The sequence below is a fragment of the Hyla sarda genome, chromosome 10, assembly GCF_029499605.1.
Source record: "Hyla sarda isolate aHylSar1 chromosome 10, aHylSar1.hap1, whole genome shotgun sequence".
Classification (NCBI taxonomy): domain Eukaryota; kingdom Metazoa; phylum Chordata; class Amphibia; order Anura; family Hylidae; genus Hyla; species Hyla sarda.
The window spans coordinates 131,748,762-131,772,230 of record NC_079198.1 but is presented as its reverse complement, the minus strand read 5'-3'; the positions used below and the strand labels follow the sequence as shown (position 1 = coordinate 131,772,230).

At 45.0% G+C, this 23,469-nt stretch overlaps 1 protein-coding gene across 1 annotated transcript in view; it reads left to right on the top strand.

Moving 5' to 3' along the window:
- The window catches only part of LOC130293269 (indolethylamine N-methyltransferase-like), a 35,462-nt gene that overhangs the window by 11,084 nt on the left and 909 nt on the right, over window positions 1-23,469 (top strand). The window contains exons 4-5 of the mRNA XM_056541772.1: window positions 7,530-7,630; window positions 8,907-9,114. Coding sequence (XP_056397747.1) covers window positions 7,530-7,630; window positions 8,907-9,114 — 309 coding nt within the window. The remainder of the gene's footprint in view (window positions 1-7,529; window positions 7,631-8,906; window positions 9,115-23,469) is intronic.

The following is a 23,469-nucleotide window of genomic DNA, read 5'->3' as shown; positions in this document are numbered from 1 at the left end:
TTATCGTTGTGGTTGTCGATCCATCACTTAGGGCGGATAGGCAATAGGTTTGGACAGTGGCTGTGGGTGAGTTAGGGCTTCACTGTTCCTTGCAAATACGTGACAGCAACAGTTTTTTAAGATCCTGTATAACTAGTACAGTGCTACAGGTAATAATCTTTGACACACTCAGAAATATTATGTTATTATGTAATACAACAGGACCCTATATTATGTTTAATGTTCCCTCTTATCACCCCTTACTTATTCAAAGATATGTGTTATTAATTAGAGAACATTGCCAATATTTAACAAACAAATCACTGTGTTAGTTAATAAGCCCCTTGAAGACTACTAACTTAATACACAGAAAAATATTCCTTAATATAAACGTTTCATAAATTATTAATTATAATTGTTAGGAAAATGTGTTAATTTGGTTATTAATATTCATAACACCTGCAAAATCCCATTCTTGTCACCATTTGTTGTGGTTTGTGGCTTGGGGTAGAATTAGCTTTGGGGCACCCTTTTGGGAACTAGAAATGAAGAAGGAGTCCAGCACTGCAGTGAAGGCAGCTTTATTATGTGAGGAGCAAGCATTAAAAGCACACTAGTCAGACATGTTTCAAGCGCGAACGCTCTTCCTCGGTGACATCAGTGTGAGCACAGGTGAGCCATTATATACCCAATTCAAAGGGTGGGGCAAGGTGAAACAACGCCCATGTACCTGACATCACACTGATAGACAGGGATCGAGGTATACAGGTAAAATGCACATGCAGGATACAAAATACAAAAGAAGTATATATATAAAAGTGTATCAAAATACATAAATAAAATGTATAATACCACATACCAAAAAGGCTAAAAACTAACAAAGGGTAACAGGACTAACAGGACAAAATATGTGAAATTAATAACGGAACAACAGTTCCCGTCGGATATTTAACCCTGTGGGACTGCGTGTTTCTAAAGTGAACTGCCAGAAAGCTTCTCTGTCAGCTAATTTTTTCCTGATACATCCTCCTCTAATGTTAGATTTAACAAGTTCAATAGCATAGATGGTAAAGCCACTCGTATTACCATGATGCACAGTTTGAAAGTGAGCAGATGCAGCTGATCTGTGTCTGCTCGATGTAGTGGTACTGTCATTCAAATGCTCTAACGCTCTGGTTTTTAACTTTCTGGTTGTGTAACCCACATACTTAAGTTGACAAAGTGAGCATTCTATGATGTACACCACATTGGTATAATTACAATTAATATATGACTTTATGGAAAAAGTCCTGGTGCCATCGGCAGAGGTGAAAGTTTTTGTGGGTCCTTTTGGGAGTCTAATTACATCTTCACTACTGATAATCCATTTGCCAACTGCATACAGTGGTACGGTCGCTTCATTGACGACCTCCTCCTCATTTGGAAGGGGGACGCCGCGACCGTACCACTGTTTGCTGCATATCTGAATGATAATCCATATAATCTTAAATTTACATACCAGTTTGATTCACAGACCATGGCATTTTTGGATTTAACCTTCACCACCAACTCATCAAGTCAAATTTCCACCTCAACTCACCGCAAGCCCATCTCCGGTAACACTGTCCTCAGAGCTGACAGCAATCATCCATTACACACCACCAGATTCATACCAGTAGGGGAGTTCACTAGACTCAAGAGAAATTGCTCCGATATGACCACATACAAATCTCAGGCCGAGGATTTAAAGAATAGGTTGTCTAATAGGGGTTATTCCCATCATACCTTAAATAGGGCTGAAGGTATTGTAGCCAACAAGGATAGAAATGCTTTTGTTAATCCACAACACGCACCAACAAAACAAAGTAAAAAACCCATTGTGGCACTCACTTATTCACCCTATTTCAATAACATCAAACAAATTATTAATAGACACCTTCACTTCCTCAGGAGGGATGAAACGCTATCATCCCTTCTGAGTGAGGGATGCCAAGTAGTGTCCAAAAGAGCCCCCACACTTGGTGATCAGCTATCGCCAAGTGTGGTGGTGAGTGAAAGATCCAGTCACTCACACTGGTTAGCCCAAAAGGGTTTTTTCAAGTGCGGACAGAGAATATGCCGCACTTGTAATTATGCAAAACCCACAAAAACTTTCACCTCTGCCGATGGCACCAGGACTTTTTCCATAAAGTCATATATTAATTGTAATTATACCAATGTGGTGTACATCATAGAATGCTCACTCTGTCAACTTAAGTATGTGGGTTACACAACCAGAAAGTTAAAAACCAGAGCGTTAGAGCATTTGAATGACAGTACCACTACATCGAGCAGACACAGATCAGCTGCATCTGCTCACTTTCAAACTGTGCATCATGGTAATACGAGTGGCTTTACCATCTATGCTATTGAACTTGTTAAATCTAACATTAGAGGAGGATGTATCAGGAAAAAATTAGCTGACAGAGAAGCTTTCTGGCAGTTCACTTTAGGAACACGCAGTCCCACAGGGTTAAATATACGACGGGAACTGTTGTTCCATTATTAATTTCACATATTTTGTCCTGTTAGTCCTGTTACCCTTTGTTAGTTTTTAGCCTTTTTGGTATGTGGTATTATACATTTTATTTATGTATTTTGATACACTTTTATATATATACTTCTTTTGTATTTTGTATCCTGCATGTGCATTTTACCTGTATACCTCGATCCCTGTCTATCAGTGTGATGTCAGGTACATGGGCGTTGTTTCACCTTGCCCCACCATTTGAATTGGGTATATAATGGCTCACCTGTGCTCACACTGATGTCACCGAGGAAGAGCGTTCGTGCTTGAAACATGTCTGACTAGTGTGCTTTTAATGCTTGCTCCTCACATAATAAAGCTGCCTTCACTGCAGTGCTGGACTCCTTCTTAATTTCTAGTATCCGGGGCGCCTGGCCGGGCACCGGTCCGTGCATAGCACGACACGGGAGGTGAGCTGGACTCTCTTCACCCTTTTGGGAAGTATTAAACTGGAACAAAGGCAGACATGGAGAAATAGCTTCATTTCTTTGTTTGATAATCAGGTCCCACCAGGAAGTTGAAAGGAAGTTTGTGTGATTGTTGGCCGGAGGAGGAAGAGAGTTTGGATCTCTTTTAAACTCCCCCCACCCTCCCTTTCCCATAGGTATATGCAGAGCACCCCCCTCTCCCTCTCTTTACCCTAAGGTATATGCAGAGCACCCCCCCTCTCCCTCCCTTTCCCATAGGTATATGCAGAGCACCCCCCCCTCTCCCTTCCTTTCCCATAGGTATATGCAGAACACCCCCTCTCCCTCCCTTTCCCATAGGTATATGCAGAGCACCCCCCTCTCCCTCCCTTTCCCATAGGTATATGCAGAACACCCCCTCTCCCTCCCTTTCCCATAGGTATATGCAGAGCACCCCCCCCTCTCCCTCCCTTTCCCATAGGTATATGCAGAGCACCCCCCTTCGCTGTAGGTATAGGCAGGGTTAAAAAAAAAAAAAAAAAAAGGATGCTCACCTGATATCCCACGCAGCGATCTCCTCAGCAGGGGACCGCATCTTCTCCCCTCCACAGTACAGGCGCCGGATGAGTGACTTCATCATCGCCTGTACTGCGTGCTGTGTGGGGGCGGAGGTCACGTCTCCTCTGTGTAGCTGCAGATGTGGCTCACACAGAGGGGACGCCTTCTCCTGTATGTGCATGTATCGTGCATACAGGAGAATGTAGCGCTGTCTGCTGGGGATCTGGGACGAGTGTCCCAGATCCTCAGTAGTTGCGGCGTCAGGTCAGTCCCTTGAGAGTGGCACCCGGGGCGAGCCCCCCCCCCCCTTGGTACGCCACTGCCTATAGGTGGTCTTTTGTAAACAAAGCCAACACACAGGTGGTCTTGGAAAAGGCCAGAGGGGGGGAAGAGGGGGGTGTAGCTCTGCATATACCTATGGGCAAGGGGGAGGTGTAGATCTGCATATACCTATGGGGAAGGGGGTTGTAGCTCTGCATATACCTATGGGAAAGAGGGGGGGTAACCCTGCATATACCTATGGGAAAGATGGGGGTTGTAGCTCTGCATATACCTATGGGAAAAAGGGGTAGTGTAACTCTGCATATACCTATGGGAAAGAGGGGGGGGGGTGTAACTCTGCATATACCTATGGGAAATAGGGGGTTACCTGGCTACCTACCTACCTGCCCTTTTACTGTGCAGGACACCAAGGAGGGCATTATTACAGTTTGTGGGCCTATAGATGGAAAGATTGTGTAGAGGAAGGGAGGGCACTGAAAAAAATGCTGACATGTCTGACATGTTTTTCCTGCAGTTGTTAAGAGATCCACGTGGCGGTCTTATCTGGATGGAGAAGAAAAGGAAAGAGGATGCCGCTGATCAGAAAAGACGTAATTGTGAGTCCCAAAATGTAACTGTAATCACTTATATGGTATACACATCCTGTGTACAGCTGATATCTACCACCATATGGTCCTGTATATAATCCCTTATATTGTATACAGATCCTGTATAGTATTCTGGTCTGTGTATAGTGGTTTAATTCAGTACAGTATGGTGGTATTATCCAGTTATTGTGTGGTGGTATATAGTTGCTCCTTGTATACCAGTATTATTGGTCATGGAAATTTACCTACATTAAAGTGTTTCTTACATATATAAATTTTAATTTATTGTGTGTGGGATTTGGGTAGAATAAAAGCGTGGCAGAAGATTGACGAGCTGCAGAGCCTAGCAGGGGCCCTTGCCTTTTTTTTGATCCGGGGGCCCTGAGTGTTGTCAGTCCGCCCCTGGGGGGAGGGGAGGGAGGGGGTGTAATTAAGTGTGTGTGTGGGGGGGGGGGGGGTACCAAACAAAGGGTCCGCCCCGGGTGCCAAATGCTCTAGGCACGCCCCTGCCTATAGGTCCCTGCAAACTTGCCTGAGGAACCCCATTCAGGAAAGATAGACTCTATTTGGCCTTTGTTTAAACTCACTCCATGCAGCTTTCTAATCTAGGAACACAAAAGTAGACATTCCATAACATCCTGTCTCCGGAAAAGCTTCAATATATCCATACATCCAGACAAAAATTCTCTTGACCTCCCCCGTCTCCTATATCTATTCTCTGCAATCCCTCTGCACGCTCCCAGCTCCTTTTTTCGTGACACCACTAGACTGTTCACAGGCTTCGTTTGGTCCCATAAGCACCCCAGAGTTGCCAGACATATCCTGATCCGTAGGAAGACGGAGGGCGGACTCGCCCTGCCAGACTGCCTGTCGTACTACCTGGCCGCGGTCCTTACATGTGTGCTAGATGGCTTTCATCACCAATAGTATAAACAATGGATACACCTTGAGATCTCTACCGCTGGTTTGGATCCAAGGTCCATCCTCTGGCTTCCTACCCAGGATCTTCCCAAATCAACCGTCTCTGGCCTACCCCCGATTCTACACTCCATTGTTACTGCCCGTAACTCCTACTTAAGGAGGAGTTACTGATCTTGCCAATGGGTCCCCTGACACCTGTCTTTGGTCTGAAGGTTTTCACGCCGGCTTACACGTCTCCTACCTTTTTGGGTCATGATAGAAGAGATGGACTGACGTTCTCAGCTCTTCTTAGCGATACGTCCCTGAGGCCCCTACCGGACCTACTACCATCCACCCCTCCCTCTGCCTCCAACCATCTTCAATACCTTCAGTTAGGCCACTTCTACTCCAAACACAAATCTGAACTCAATCTGCATCGCCCAATGACGGCCTTTGAAGCATTGTGCACTTCTGCGTCGCCAGTGCCTTGCCCGGTGAGTGTCCTGTATGGTCTCCTCATAGAACAATTCCGCGACTCCCCCTTACCATATAGGCAGGGCTGGGAACGTGAATTAAGGAGCCCGATCACTGACCGTGAGTGGTCCATGGCAACAACCCTGTGCCATAAAAACTCCCTCTCCTGTAAGGCTCAAGAGACTAATTATAAAATCCTTACGAGGTGGTACAGGGTCCCGGCCCTTCTCTCCCGCATTTATCTGACCCTCCCGGACAGGTTCTGGCGATGCGGAACTAGTGGGGGGAACATGACCCATATCTGGGTGACTTGCCCTGCGCTGACGACCTTCTGGACGCAAGTCCTGGACGTGATTTGCCAGCTGACGTCGGTAACCTTGCCCTTGGACCCGCGCCCTTTACTTCTTAGTATTCTCCCGGGCTCCCCGACCAAATGGTCCAAATCTGTACTGCGCTTTCTCCTACTGGCCGCTAGGGCTGTCCTCCCCCTTTTATGGAAATCCACCCCCCCCCCTTTCCCTCTCGTCTTGGCTTCGGGAGGTGTCCCACATACATAGAATGGAGGAACTAGTTGCTGACTCCAGGGGAAGAATGGATGCTCACTTCGCCCTTTGGCGCCCGTGGACAGAGTTCATTTCTTCCCCTGAATTCACTGTTCTCCATACACCCCTCTCCTCACAACCCTCTTGACGCCCACTCCCCATTGGGCCCACGTCCGTTTTTGCTTATGTCGATACAGCTGCTAGCATTTCCCATTACATGGTGTCACGGCTCGTTAATCGGAGATCCGGACTTGTCCTGCAAGGTAATCTTCCACCTCCCTAGACCTCTGCCTCCCTGGCTCCTGCTCTCCCTCCTTTGCTCTCCCTTCCATTCCCTCTTCTTTTGCCCCCCTCCTTCTCCCTCTCCTCTCTTCCTGGTTTTCCCTCCTTTCTTTTTTTTTTTCTCCCTCTCCTTTCGGTTATAACATATTATTGCCACGACCTTCTCTCAGATATAGTTGCCTACATGGCATTTGTCCTCTACAATAGTTGCCATGGTTGTACAATTACTTTTTAGACTTCAATGTGTGTGTGGCTTCCATGGCGATTTATGCACCCATTATTATGTGGGCCTACATACACTGTTCTATTGGGTCTATGGACTCATGCCATGCTGTTATGCTTCATTTGATTGTTTTTGTTGATTTGTTTTCTGACATCCTGAAAACTGAATAAAATTCTACTTAAAAAAAAAATTCTCTTGACTTCAACTAGTAATAAAAGAAAACAAAAAGTATGCAAACTTATCATATCCTTATCATACTGACCCCAAGAATAGCCATTTTTACTATACAATGAAATAAGAGAAAATGATCACAACAAAATATTGAACAATTTAGATTTTTTTTACATAAACCCACAAAAAATAGTGTGGATAAATAATAACATTATGAGTTTTAAAAAGAAAGTAGGAAAAGAACTCAAGAAAAAAACATTTGAATTCACTAGGTCGGGAAGGGGTTAAACACAAATGGACAGTATTTTTTATCCTAAAATTATGTGTGGAGATTTGTTTTTCTGAAGATCATTAATGTTCCAGTGAATTTCTAGCACATGTTCCCATGACTGTCTCATGATGACAATAACACATGATGTGATAAATGATTCTTACTAATGTAACCTGCAAATACATTCCTGTAATTATATATACAGAACTTTAGCTCCGGTGTAGAGATAGTCATCTGGCTGTGATAGAAGATTACACAATGGATTCCGTCTCCCGTAAGATCTATCATGAACATGGATTTGATTCCAGAGAACATCTAGAACTTTACCTGTCAAATAAACCTGATGTGGTCTTTGAAGAAGATTTCTTGATCTTTCCCATGGAAAATCTTACAAAGATTTTCATGCCTGGTATGTGTGATTCCACTCTTCTTCTTTTTTTTTTTTTTTACAGTTTTATAACAATGTTTATAGTTACAGTTATAAACTAACACTAAATACCATCGGTGATGTCCTGTATTAGCGGCTGGTCCCGGCCGTTGATGGCCGCAGGTATTCGCCGTATAAGATGCACCGACTTTTCCCCCCAGTTTTGGGGAAGAAAAAGTGCGTCTTATACGGCGAAAAATACGGTAGTTTTTAGTGAAATGTATCAGTTCTTAGAAACAAAATGCATCAACAATTATTTTATGCTTTGGTTATCACTAATGATAGACATATTGGTCAGATTAAAGGAGGATGACAGCGTCTTTCTTGCTTTGGAGAGCTTTTCCTATTCTGTATTACACAGACACTACAAATGGGGATTCTACAATGATAAATGTTCTTCTGTGGTGACACTATAGAAAAATTCAGCTCTTACTGCTAGATTAAACCATAGATTATAGAAGATAACTGGGGACCATGGCAGGGGGACATATATCAAGGGGCAGAAATTTTTTAAAGCATCAAACAACCTCCCTGACTTTTCGCCAGTATTTGGCTTTGTCAAGGGTTTTGAGGTAGCGAGCATCCATTGTGGGGAATAGACAAAACACTGGTAGGTAGGCAGTTAAGTGACACTGGGTTTTTAACTTTTTAAATTGAGTTAATTGGAGGAAAGTTTCCTCATGTTAAAGGATGGTAATAAAAGTAAATTTTTAGAGGGTCCCTAGATATAGTTTTTTTTTCTTTTTTCTGGAGGGGCTGTAGTTACTTAATGTATGCTCTGGGACTCATCATGGATTTCTGCCTTTGGTGAATGGTAGCTTCTGTATTTGGCTCACAAATCCCTATGTCCTGCTGCTCACTCATTCTGACATCCATTGCTCAGAAAAGGCTGTATCCAAGGCAGCCCTTTGCCCGCCCTCACTCACCATGCATTCACTTCCTCCCTGACTCCACTGTTCTGTGCTGGGTCTCTTTAGCCAATCACTGCAGGCTGCTTTGTAACCCCTCCTCTTTTGGCATATGATTAAGGGGATAATCCCCCCCCCCCCCAAGCCTGTTCTGTATCTGCAATGTACTGTAGGCTTTTATGAAGTATTAATTTACCTGGAACTACAAGCGCTGAAAAATGCTTGTTTTCATTTTTATGTGTCACAAAAAACATTTAAAGGTTATGTGTGCTTTTTCTTCTAGTTATTATTTATGCCCTATACAATAGTTTATCACATGATGTTCTAATATTCAGAATTTCTCGCTACAGGTCATATAAGAGGAGATGTCATGATTGACCTCAGCATTGGTTCTATGATTCACCATCTCTATGCACCCAGTGAGTTCTTTAAACACATCATAGTGCTGAAGGTCCAAGACAGATGTATCCTGGAACTAAAAAGATGGCTGAACACACGTACTGGAGCATTTGAATGGGGACATGCCACAAAGATCCATGTAGACATAGAAGGAAAGAGGTAAAATATTTGTCCAAGTTATAGGGGAAACCCATTGTCATTATCATAGGCAGAAGCACTAGAAAATGCTTAACCTGTTAACGACACAGGTCGTACCTGTACGCCCTTGGGAATTTCAGTCCCCGCTGTCCGCCGGGTGGGGACTGGACCGGGATGCCTGCTGAAATCATTCAGCAGGCCCCCCCGAGCAAAACCCCTGGGGAGGTCCTAAGACCCCCCCCTTCATGTCAATTCAGATTGGCGATTTGCAGCGATTCTGGGTCAATCAGGTCCCCGGTGACTGGGAAAAAAAGGTGGTAGGTGCCGTCTGACACAGCACCTATAACCCTTTAGCAGCAGGAGTGAGGTGGCACTAGATAGACCATACATGCTGGGAGTTGTAGTTTTGCAACAGCTGGAGGCATACTGGTTGTGAAACACTGAGTTAAGCAACACATTCTGTGTTTTGCAACCAGTGTGCCTCCAGCTATTGCATAACTACAACCCCCAGCATGCATGGGATGCCAAAGGGCATGCTGGGAGTATTAATAGAATGCCTCCAGCTGTTGCATAACTACAAGTCCTAGAATGCCCTTCTGCATGCTGGGGGTTGTAGCTATTGCAACAGCTGAAGGCCATCTGGTTGCAAAACAAGGGTCTGTTACCTAACTCAGTGTTTTGCAACCATTGTGCCTCCAGCTGTTGCATAACTATAACTCCCAGCATGCCCTTTGGCTGTCTGTGCATGATGGGGGTTATAGTTATGCAGTTATTTTAGTCTTGCAAGAGCTGGAGGTTTGCAGTGAATTTCTCGCTGCAAGTTTGAGATGTAGCAAATTTTCCGCCGAAGCTCAAACTCCCAGCAGGAAACTCGCTGTGAACCCCCACCCATGTGAATGTACCTAAAAACACTACACTAACCTACACCTACACAAAATAAAGGGTAAAACACTACATATTTGTATACCCCTACACAGTTACCCCCCCCCCCCCCAATAAAAACGTCTGGTACAGCAGTGTTTCCAAAATGGAGCCTCCAGCTGTTGCAAAACAACTCCCAGAATTGCCGGACAACCACTGACTGACCAGGCATGCTTGGAGTTTTGCAACAGCTGGATACACCCTGTTTGGGAAACACTGCTGTAGGGTAATTTTGGTATCGGAGGCAAGTGTAATTGTTGCATCCGGGTCTGTCCCTATGCAAATCCCTCATTTAGGCCACAGATGAGCATGGCACTCTCTCAGTTTGGAGCCCTGTTGTATTTGGAGGCAACGGTTTAGGGTCACATATGGGGTGTATCTGTACTCGGGAGAAATTGACTAACAAATTTTGGGGGGCTTTTTCTCCTTTCACTTCTTCTGAAAAGGTAAAGTAGGGGTCTACTCCAGCATGTTATTGTAAAAAAAATTAAAATATTTTTGTTACACTAACATGCTGGTGTTGCCCCATACTTTTCATTTTCACAAGAGGTAGAAGGAAAAAATTACCCCCAAAATTTGTAAGACAAATACCCCATATGTGGATGTAAAGTGCTCTTTGGGCGCATGACAGGGCTCAGGAGTGAGAGATTGCCATGTACATTTGAGGTGATTTGCACAGGGGTGGCTGATCGTTACATCGGTTCTGACATAAATGGAAATAAATAAAAAAACTCCCACATGTGACCCCATTTTGTAACTACACCCCTCACGGAAGGGGTAACAAGGGGTATAGTGAGCCTTAACACCCCACAGGTGTTTGAAGAATTTTCGTTAAAGTTGGACGTGAACATTTTTTTTTCACTAAAATGCTGGTGTTATCCCAAATTTTTTATTTTTACAAAGGGTAATAGGAAAAAATCCCCGCAAAATTTGTAACACCATTTCTTCTGAGTATGTAAATACCCCATGTGTGGACGTAAAGTGCTCTGCATGTACACTACAATGCTCAGAAGAGAAGGAGCGCCATTGGGCTTTTGGAGAGAGAATGTGTCTGAAATTGAAGGCCATTTACGTTTACAAAGCACCCCTTAGTGCCAGAACAGTGGACCTCCCTGCCACATGTGACCCGATTTTGGAAACTATGTTCCTCAAGGAATGTAACAAGGGGTGCAGTGAGCATTTAAACCCCCCTGGTGTCTGACAGATTCTTTGAACAGTGTCCATAAAAATGAAAAATTTACATTTTCATTTGCATATCCCACTGTTCCAAAGATCTGTCAAAGGCCAGTGGGGTGTAAATGCTCACTGCACCCCTTATTACATGCTGTAATGCGTTTAGTTTTCAAAATGGGGTCACATGTTGGGGGATTCACTGTTCTGGCACCATGGGGGCTTTGTAAATGCACATGGCCCCAGATTTCCATTCCCAAAAAATTATCTCTCCAAAAGTCCATGTTACGCCTAGCGCTCCGGGTCCCCGCTCCTCCCCGGAGCGCTCACGGCGTCTTTCTCCCTGCAGCGCTCCGGTCGGTCCCGCTGACCGGGAGCGCCGCACTGTCATGGCCGTTGGGGATGCGATTCGCACAGCGGGACGCGCCCGCTCGCGAATCGCATCCCAGGTCACTTACCCGTCCCGGTCCCCTGCTGTCATGTGCTGGCGCGCGCGGCTCCGCTCTCTAGGGCGCGCGCGCGCCAGCTCTCTGAGACTTAAAGGGCCAGTGCACCAATGATTGGTGCCTGGCCCAATTAGCTTAATTGGCTCCCACCTGTTCCCTGGCTATATCTAGTCTCCTCCCTTGCACTCCCTTGCCGGATCTTGTTGCCTTGTGCCAGTGAAAGCGTTTAGTGTGTCCAAAGCCTGTGTCCTGAACTTCTGCTACCCATTCTGACTACGAACCTTGCCGCCTGCCCCCGACCTTCTGCTACGTCTGACCTTGCCTCTGCCTAGTCCTTCTGTCCCACGCCTTCTCAGCAGTCAGCGAGGTAGAGCCGTTGCTAGTGGATACGACCTGGTTGCTACTGCCGCAGCAAGACCATCCCGCTTTGCGGCGGGCTCTGGTGAAAACCAGTAGCCTCTTAGAACCGGTCCACTAGCACGGTCCCCGCCAATCCCTCGCTGACACAGAGGATCCACTACCTGCCAGCCGGAATCGTGACAGTAGATCCGGCCATGGATCCTGCTGAGGTGCCGCTGCCAAGTCTCGCTGATCTTCCCACGGTGGTCGCTCAGCAATCGCAGCAGATTGCCCAACAAGGACAGCAGCTGTCGCAGTTGACCGCCATGTTACAGCAAATTCTGCCTCTGCTACAGCAGCAACCATCTCCTCCGCCAGCTCCTGCACCTCCTCCGCAGCGAGTGGCCGCTCCTAACCTCCGCTTGTCCCTGCCGGACAAATTTGATGGGGACTCCAGACTCTGCCGTGGATTTTTGTCTCAGTGTTCCCTGCATATGGAGATGTTGTCAGACTTGTTTCCTACAGAACGGTCTAAGGTGGCGTTCGTAGTGAGCCTTCTTTCAGGAAAGGCCTTGTCTTGGGCCACACCGCTCTGGGACCGCAATGATCCTGCCACAGCCACAGTCCAGTCCTTCTTTGCTGAAGTCCGAAGTGTCTTTGAGGAACCTGCCCGAGCTTCTTCTGCCGAGACTGCCCTGCTGAACCTGGTCCAGGGTAATTCTTCCGTTGGCGAGTACGCCATACAATTCCGTACTTTTGCTTCTGAACTATCCTGGAATAATGAGGCTCTCTGCGCGACCTTTAAAAAAGGCCTATCCAGTCGCATCAAGGATGTGCTGGCCGCACGAGAGATTCCTGCCAACCTCCAAGAACTCATCCATCTAGCTACCCGCATTGACATGCGTTTTTCTGAGCGACACCAAGAGCTCCGCCAGGAAAAAGACTTAGATCTCTGGGCACCTCTCCCACAGCATCCTTTGCAGTCTATGCCTGGGCCTCCCGCCGAGGAGGCCATGCAAGTGGATCGGTCTCGCCTGACCCAGGAAGAGAGGAATCGCCGTAGAGAAGAAAATCTCTGTCTGTACTGTGCCAGTACCGAGCATTTCTTGGTGGATTGCCCTATCCGTCCTCCACGCCTGGGAAACGCATGCACACACCCAGCTCACGTGGGTGTGGCATCTCTTGGTTCTAAGTCTTCTTCTCCACGTCTCACGGTGCCCGTGCGGATTTCTCCTACAGCCAACTCCTCCCTCTCAGCCGTGGCCTGCTTGGACTCTGGTGCCTCCGGGAATTTTATTGTGGAGTCCTTTGTTAATAAATTCAGCATCCCGGTGTCCCGTCTCGCCAAACCGCTCTACATTTCCGCGGTCAACGGAGCCAGATTGGACTGCACCGTGCGTTACCGCACAGAACCCCTCCTGATGTCTATCGGACCCCACCACGAAAGGATTGAGTTCTTCATTCTCCCCAGTTGTACCTCTGAGGTCCTCCTCGGTCTGCCATGGCTCCGGCTTCATTCCCCCACCCTTGATTGGACCACCGGGGAGATAAAGAACTGGGACTCTGCCTGCCATAGGAAGTGCCTCTCCCCCCCTCCCAGTCCCGTCAGGCAAACCTCTGTGCCTCCTCATGGCCCCCGTCCTGGTGTCACACTGCCCCGTGCCAGGCTTCGCCCTCTGCCCTCCCTCCCCATTCCCACTCCTGCTGTACTGCCTGCCGTTGAGGAAACCCTCCATTTTTTCCCGGTGTCCTCATCCCAGGGGAGGCAGTTGCCGGTCAAAGAAAAGGGGAGACCTAAGGGGGGGGTACTGTTACGCCTAGCGCTCCGGGTCCCCGCTCCTCCCCGGAGCGCTCACGGCGTCTTTCTCCCTGCAGCGCTCCGGTCGGTCCCGCTGACCGGGAGCGCCGCACTGTCATGGCCGTTGGGGATGCGATTCGCACAGCGGGACGCGCCCGCTCGCGAATCGCATCCCAGGTCACTTACCCGTCCCGGTCCCCTGCTGTCATGTGCTGGCGCGCGCGGCTCCGCTCTCTAGGGCGCGCGCGCGCCAGCTCTCTGAGACTTAAAAGGCCAGTGCACCAATGATTGGTGCCTGGCCCAATTAGCTTAATTGGCTCCCACCTGTTCCCTGGCTATATCTAGTCTCCTCCCTTGCACTCCCTTGCCGGATCTTGTTGCCTTGTGCCAGTGAAAGCGTTTAGTGTGTCCAAAGCCTGTGTCCTGAACTTCTGCTACCCATTCTGACTACGAACCTTGCCGCCTGCCCCCGACCTTCTGCTACGTCTGACCTTGCCTCTGCCTAGTCCTTCTGTCCCACGCCTTCTCAGCAGTCAGCGAGGTAGAGCCGTTGCTAGTGGATACGACCTGGTTGCTACTGCCGCAGCAAGACCATCCCGCTTTGCGGCGGGCTCTGGTGAAAACCAGTAGCCTCTTAGAACCGGTCCACTAGCACGGTCCCCGCCAATCCCTCGCTGACACAGAGGATCCACTACCTGCCAGCCGGAATCGTGACAGTCCAATGGGGCTCCTTCTCTTCTGAACATTGTAGTTCGCCCACAGAGCACTTTATTGGGTATTTCCCTACTCAGAAGAAATGGAGTTAAAAATGTTGATGTCTTCCAAAAGTAAAAACATGTCAACTTTACAATGAAAATATAAAGTAGAGAGTTTCAAAGTGAAAAAAAATGCTAAATTTTTAAATTTATAATCAAATTTTGGAATTTTTCACCAAGAAATGATACAAGTATTGTCAAAAATGTACCACTGACATAAAGTGGAACATGTCATGAAAAAACAATCTTGGAATTAGACTGAAAAGTAAAAGCATCCCAGAGTTATTGGTCAGTGGTCATATTTGCAAAAAAAAATGCTCTGGTCCTTAAATAGGCACTGTCAGATATAAAAACTTTTGATATGTTGTAAAGCATGCAAAAACAATTGGTTTTGCATTTGCTTTCATTAGAAAATTTTCAGTATTTCATACTGAAAAAGCCAGTCAAACAACTGCCCCCTCTGCCTCCTGGAATGCATTCAGTGCTTCTGTCTACACTGCTTCGTCCTGGACTCCGGGATGTTTTGGAGGGGGGAGGGGCTGTACACACTGCAGAGACTCATGTGAAGAGAAGGGGAAGGGGAGGGGCAGGAAGTCTGCTGCCGGCTCTCACACAGCAGACATCAATGAGAGAGGCAGAAACATGCATTGCAGATGAAAAAGTGAGTGTCTAAGCATGTATGTATATGTGTGTGTGTGGATATATATATATATATATATATATATATATATATATGTGTGTGTGTGTGTATCAGTGTGTCTATCTAATGTGTATGTGTAAGAATATATGAACCCAGTGTGTGTGTGTGTGTGTGTGTGTGTGTGTGTGTGTAATAAAGGGGGACTACAATCATATCCTCATGCTGTTTCAAAACTAAAACTCCCAGCATGCCTGCACAGCCAAATGATGTGAGGGCATGCTGGGAGCTGTAGTTTTGCAACAGCTGGAGGCACCCTGGTTGGGAAGCACTGGACTGAAGAGAGGGAGGGGGAGTGGTTATCACATTGAGTACCCGCCCCCTGCTTCTGGTAGATAAAATTAAGGTATTTCAGAAATAAAGCTAATTCTGAGAGAAATGTTGGTCACAGACACATACAAAGTACATGTGCATGATCAGGATGAGATACTGCGCAACATATAACAGTTTTGTTTTTTTGAGTGATCTGACGGGTACGCTTTAAAGGGGTTCTCCGGTGGAAAAACAATTTTTTTTTTTTTTTTTTTTAAATCAGCTGGTGCCAGAAAGTTAAACATATTTGTAAATTACTTTTGAACCCAAGGCCTCAGCACTGCAAGTCAGCAGTGCTAACCACTAAGCCACCATGCTGCCCTTAGCATATATCTGCTATGCACGGTTGCTAAAATGGACAGAGATGTCAGCAGAGAGCACTGTGGCCGTGATGTCATCAGTGTTCCAAAAAGAAAGGAATTTCCTCTGTAGCATTCAGCAGCTAATAAGTACTGGAAGGATAAAGATTTTTTAATAGAAGTAATTTACAAATATGTTTAACTTTCTACCACCAGTTGATTTAAAAAAAAAAAAAAAAAAATTCCACCGGAGTACCCCTTTAAGGTGAAAATGGACTGTATACATGTATACCTACATCTTTTACCTACATTACTTTTTCAGTGCTTGATTGTTCAAGAATCATTTAATTACACCTTATATCCCATTCTCATACCCCGACATTATATCATGTCCTCACATCCTGACCTCATATATGGTTGACATATTCTACCCTTAAATCCCATCCTCCACACTAACTATTCTCAGCACCTGACAGACAGCAGGATGAATAAAAGTCTCAGGCAATTAAAAGTATCGGGCAATTTCTGCAGCCCGAGAGTAAATTTAATTTTTGATTTGCACAGCCCACTGTTCCAAAGATCTGTCAAACGCCTGTGGGCTGCACCCCTTATTAAATTCTGTGAGGGGTGTAGTTTTCAAAATGAGGCACCACGGGGGGGGGGGGGGGGGTTGTAACCGCACATGGCCCCAGACTTCTATTCCAACCAAATTCTCTCACCAAATGCTCAATGGCACTCTTCCTCTTCTGAGCATTGTAGCTTGCCCGCAGAGCACTTTACATCCACAGATGGGGTATTTCCACATTTACACATTTTGGGAGGCTTTTTCTCCAATTACCTATTGTGAAAATGAAAAAATTGGGGTAAATTTTCCTGTCCAACTTTTGTGGAAATTTGTCAAACACCTGTGGGGTGTAAAGGCTCATTGTACCCCTTGTTACATTCCTTGAGGGGTGTAGTTTCCAAAATAGTATGCCATGTTGTGTTTTTTTTTTTTTTTGCTGTTCTGGCACCATGCGGCATGCCCCTTCAAAAACCATTTCAGCAAGATTTGCTTTCCAAAAGCCAAATGTGACTTCTTCTCTTCTGAGCAATGTAGTGCACCAGCAGTGCACTTGACGTCCACACATGGGGTATTTCCATACTCAGAAGAGATGGCATTTTCTCCTATAACCCCTTGCAAACATGTAAAATTTGGGGGAAAAACCAGCATTTTAGTGAAAAAAAATTCATTTACACATCCGACTTTAACGAAAAGTCGTCAAACACCTGTGGGGTGTTAAGGCTCACGTGACCCCTGGTTACATTCCTTGAAGGGTGTAGTTTCCAAAATAGTATGCCATGTTGTTGTTTTTTTTGCTGTTCAGGCACCATAGGGGCTTCCTTAATGTGACATGCCCCCCAAAAACCATTTCAGAAAAACTTACTCTCCAAAATCCCATTGGTGCTCCTTCCCTTCTGAGCCTTGTAGTGCACCTACAGAGCACTTGACATCCACCTATGAGGTATTTCCTTACTCGAGAGAAATTGGGTTATAGATTTTGGGGGGCTTTTTCTCTCTCAAAAACTGGGTCTACAATAACATGAGAGTGTAAAAAATGAAGATTTTGAACTTTCTCCTTCATGTTGCTGGTATTCCTATGAAACACCTAAAGGGTAAACACACTTTCTGAATGTCATTTTGAATACTTTGAGGGGTGCAGTTTTTATAATGGGGTCATTTATGGGGTATTTCTAATATGAAGACCCCTCAAATCGACTTCAAATCTGAACTGGTCCCTGAAAAATTCCGATTTTGAAAATTTTGTGAAAAATTGGAAAATTGCTGCTGAACTTTGAAGCCCTCTGATGTCTTCCAAAAGTATAAACATGTCAACTTTATGATGTGAATATAAAGTAGACATATTGCATTTGTGAATCAATATATAATTTATTTGGAATATCCATTTTCCTTACAAGCAGAGAGTTTCAAAATTAGAAAAATGCTAAATTTAAAAAATTTACATGAAATTTTGGGATTTTTCACCAAGAAAGGATGCAAGTAACGACGAAAATTTACCACTGTGTTAAAGTAGAATACTGTATGTCACAAAAAAAAACTCAGAATCTGAATAATCGGTAAAAGCATCCCAAAGTTATCAATGCATAAAGTGATAGTGGTCAGAATTGCAAAAAAGGGCTGCGTCCTTAAGGTGAAAAAGGGTTCAGTCCTTAAAGAGGTTATTAAGGAAAAAACGTTTTTTATATATCAACTCGCTCCAGAAAGTTAAACAAATTTGTAAATTACTTCTATTAAAAAATCTTATTCCTTTTAGTACTTATGAGCTTCTGAAGGTGAGTTGTTCTTTTCTGTCTAAGTCCTCTCTGATGACCAAGCTTTGTAGCACGGTACAGTCTATAGAGGATGTGCATAAGTTACAAGATGACTTGGATAGACTAAGTGTCTGGGCATCCACTTGGCAAATGAGGTTCAATGTGGATAAATGTAAAGTTATGCATCTGGGTACTAATAACCTGCATGCGTCGTATGTCTTAGGGGGGATTAAACTGGCATAGTCACTGGTAGAGAAGGATCTGGGTGACTTGTAGATCACAGACTACAGAATAGCAGGCAATGTCAGTCAATACTACCCCTTTATAAAGCATTGGTACGGCCTCACCTGGAATATGCTGTTCAGTTTTGGTCGCCTGTACATAAAAGGGACACTGTGGAGCTGGAAAGGGTGCAGAGACGCGCGACTAAACTAATATGGGGCATGGAACATCTTAGCTATGAGGAGCGATTAAAGGAGTTACAATTGTTTAGTCATGAGAAGAGACGTTTAAGGGGGGATATGATAAACGTATATAAGTATATAAATGGCCCATGCAAAAAATATGGAGAAAAACTGTTCCAGGTTAAACCCCCCCAAAGGACGAGGGGGTACTCCCTCCTTCTGGAGAAAAAAAAGTTTAGTCTCAAGGGGCGAAACACCTTCTTTACCATGAGAACTGTGAACTTATGGAACAGTCTACATCAGGAACTGGTCACAGCAGGAAAAATTAACAGCTTTAAAACAGGATTGGATACATTCCTGGAACAAAATAACATTAATGCTTATGAAGAAATATAAAATCCCATCCCTTCCCCAATATCGCGCCACACCCCTACCCCTTAATTCCCTGGTTGAACTTGATGGACATATGTCTTTTTTCGACCGTACTAACTATGTAACTATGTAACTATGACACCTGTCTCGGGAACCGCCCAGTTTAGAAACAAATCCCCATAGCAAACCTCTTCTACTCTGTGCAGTTCCCGAGACAAGCAGAGATGTCAGCAGAGAGCACTGTTGTCAGACAGAAAACAACAACTCAACTTCAGCAGCTGATAATTATTTAAAGGATTGAGATTTTTTAATAGAAGTTATTTACAAATCTGTTTAACTTTCTGGCACCAGTTGATATTAAAAAAAAAAATTTTTTTCCTGGAATATCTCTTTTCCGTTTTTGCACTTTCGTTTTTTTTGCTCCTTGCCTTAAAAAAATCATAACTCTTTCAATTTTGCACCTAAAAATCCATATGATTGCTTATATTTTGCGCCACCAGTTCTACGTTGTAATGACGTCAGTCATTTTGCCCAAAAATCTACGGTGAAACAGAAAAAAAAATCATTGTGAGACAAAATTGAAAAAAAAAAGCGCTGTTTTGTAACTTTTGGGGGCTTCCGTTTCTACGTAGTACATTTTTTGGTAAAAATGACACCTTATCTTTATTCTGTAGGTCCATACGATTTAAATGATCCCCTACTTATATAGGTTTGATTTTGTCGCACTTCTGGAAAAAATCATAACTACATGCAGGAAAATTTATATGTTTAAAATTGTCATCTTCTGACTCCTATAACTTTTTTATTTTTCCGCGTATTTGACAATATGAGGGCTCATTTTTTGCGCCGTGATCTGAAGTTTTTAAAGGTACCATTTTTGCAATGATTGGACTTTTTGATCTTTTTATTCATTTTTCCATGATATAAAAAGTGACCAAAAATGCACTATTTTGGACTTCTGAATTTTTTTGCGCTTACACCATTGACAGTGCGGTTTAATTAATGATATATTTTTATAATTCAGACATTTCTGCACGCAGTGATACCATATATGTTTATTTTTATTTACACTGTGTTTTTTTAATGGGAAAAGGGGGGTGATTCAAACTTTTAATAGGGGAGGGGTTAAATGATCATTATTCACTTGTTTTCACTTTTTTTTGCAGTGTTATAGCTCCCATAGGGACCTATAACACTGCGTACACTGATCTTTTACATTGATCACTGGTTTCTCATAGGAAACCAGTGATCAATGATTCTGCTGCTTGACTGCTCATGCCTGGATCTCAGGCACTGAGTAGTCATTCGGCGATCGGACAGCGAGGAGGCAGGTAGGGACCCTCCGGCTGTCCTGTAAGCTGTTCAGGATGCCGCCATTATGACGCCGAGCCCGCCGTGATATGATGCTGGGTTACCGTGGGACCCCGCGTTATATCATGGGAGCGGGACCAAGGACGCACTCATACGTCCTTGGTCCTTAAGGTGTTAAGGACCCTTGACGTACGCGTACGTCATGACACCTTGGTACTTAAGGACCCATGATGTACGCATACGTCATGGAGAATTCCGGCCCCCGCCGTGCACCGGGCGGGGATCGGACCGGGATGCCTGCTGAAATCATTCAGCAGGCATCCCGTGCAAACGCCCAAGGGGGTCATCAGAACCCTCATGTCGGTGATCACGGCAAATCGCAAGTGAACTCACAATTGCAATTTGCGCGATTCCGGGTCATTACGGGTCTATGGTGACCCGGAATATAAGGGGGATTGCGGTTGTCTAAGACACCCATGATCCCCCTGAAGGGATAGGAGTGAGGTGGCAGAGTTGCCACCCCTCCTATCCCTGCTATTGGTGTTCTAGACGAGACCACCAATAGCAGATCGGGGGCGGGGGGTTAACTTTCGTTTTCCCCATACTACCCACCCACAATAGGTGGGGCAGGATGGGGAAACCGGCGGGGACGAAGATCCACTTACCCATCTGAGCGGGCATTGGAGGCAGCGGGTGATGGAGATCGGCGGGCGGCGATGTCGTGCGGCTGGATCATATGGAAGCCGGTGAGTTTCCTAGCAACATCTGGAGGGTACAGTTTGAGACCACTATACAGTGGTCTCTAACTGTAGCCCTCCAGATGTTGCAAAACTACAACTCCCAGCATGCCCAGACAGCTTTTTGGGCATGCTGGAATATGTAGTTTTGCAACAGCTGGAGGGCTACAGTTAGAGACCACTATACAGTGGTTTCTAACTGTAGCCCTCCAGATCTCCCAAAACTACAACTCCTAGCATGCCCAAACAGCTGTTTGCTGTCTGGGCATGCTGGGATTTGTAGGTTTGCAACAGCTGGAGGACCACAGTTTGGAGATCCCTGTGGCCCTACAGATGTTGCAAAACTGCAAATCCCAGCATGCTCAAACAGCAAACAGCTGTCTCGGCATGCTGGGAGTTGTAGTTGTGTACCTTAAGCTATTGCATAACTGCATCTCCCAGCATGCCCTTCGGCGATCAGTACATGCTGGGAGTTGTAGTTTTGCAACAGCTGGAGGCACACTGGTTGGAAAATACTGTTAGGTAACAGAACCTAACTGAAGGTTTTCCAACCAGTGTACCTCCAGCTGTTGCAAAACTGCAACTCCCAGCATGCACGGTCTGTCAGTACATGCTGGGAGTTGAAGTTTTGAAACAGCTAGAGGTTTGCCCCCCCAGGTGAACGTACAGGGTACATTCACACGGGCAGGTTTACAGTAAGTTTCCTGCTTCAAGTTTGGGCTGCGGCAAATTTTTCGCAACAGCGCAAACTCCTAGCCGGAAACTCACCGTAACACGCCAGTGTTACCCTAAAAACACTACACTACACTAACACATAATAAAGGGTAAAACACAAAATATACACCCCCTTACACTGCCCCCCCCCCCCCGCCCCCACAATAAAAATTAAAAACATATTGTTTTGGCAGTTTTTCCAAAATGGAGCCTCCAGCTGTTGCAAAACAACAACTCTCAGCATTTCTGGACAGCCATTGACTGTCCAGGCATGCAGGGAATTTAGCAACAGCTGGAGGCACCCTGTTTGGGAATCACTGGTGTAGAATACCTCTGTGTCCACCCCTATGCAATCCCTAATTTAGTCCTCAAATGCGCATGGCGGAGCTGTGCTCTCTCACTTCGGAGCCCTGTCGTTTTTCAAGGAAACAGTTTAAGGCCACATATGGGGTATTTCCGTACTTCCGGAGAAATTACACTACAACTATTGGGGGGCGTTTTCTCCTTTTATCCCTTATGAAAAGGAAAAGTGTGGGGCTACACCAGCCTGTTAGTGTAAAAAAAAATTACATTTTACACTAACATGCCCAAAATTAGTAACGCAATTTCTCCTGAGTACGGAAATACCCCAGATGTGGGCGTAAAATGCTCTGCGGGCCTTGTAAAAATTTAAAATTTGGGGGAAAACCAGCATTTTAGGGAATTTTTTTTTCATTTACACATCCGACTTTAACAAAAAGTAATCAAACACCTGTGAGGTGTTGAGGATCACTGTACCCCTTGTTGCGTTCCTTGAGGGGTGTCGTTTCCAAAATAGTATGCCATGTGTTTTTTTTTTTTTGCTGTCCTGGCACCATAGGGGCTTTGTAAATGTGACATGCCCTCCAAAAAACATTTTAGCAAAATTTGCTTTTCAAAAGCCAAATGTGACTCCTTCTCTTCTGAGCATTGTAGTGCGCCAGCAGAGCACTTCACGTCCACACATGGAGTATTTCCATACTCAGAAAAGATGGGGTTACAAATTTTTGGGGGCATTTTGTCCTTTTATCCCTTGTAAAAATTTAAAATTTGGGGGAAAACTAGCATTTTAGTGAAAAAAATATCATTTACACATCCAACTTTAACGAAAAGTCGTCAAACACCTGTGGGGTGTTAAGGATCACTGGACCCCTTGTTAACTCTAGCCTTTGACAGCTCATCAAAATCCTCCCCAAAATCCCTAAAATCCAATTTTTAAATGTTACATATACATGTTTATATACCCATCCTACTTCTTAGTCTCTGTTAGTTTCCTGACTACCCGATCTTTGCAATGGTCCTCTTCTCTGCTGTCTATGTTCTCTATGCATGTCAGTGGAAGTTTTGAAGAAGACTGTGGCACAGACCAGGCAGTATGGATCCGCTGTCATTGGGAGAGTTTGACAGGTACGTGTTTGTTCTGTTCCTGCAGACCCAGAGGCACATTAAAACTGAGTGGGCGTGGTGTGATGTCACAAGGGGGTGTGGTCATGATATAACGACCACTGCCGCTGCCGGAACCCAACATTTATTTAGAACGCCAAGTGCTTCGGGAGATCACGGGGGCCGAGTAGGCAGGACAATTTTTTATTTATTTTTTTAAACGTAACTTTTATCTTTTCATCCACAGATCCATATGAAGGCTCGTTTTTTGTTCCACCATTTTACTTTGTAATGACACTTTTCATTTTACCATGAAATGTATGGTGAACCCCAAAAATGTTAATTCATGGTATGATGTGTCTAAAAACACTGTGTGGAATCATGAAA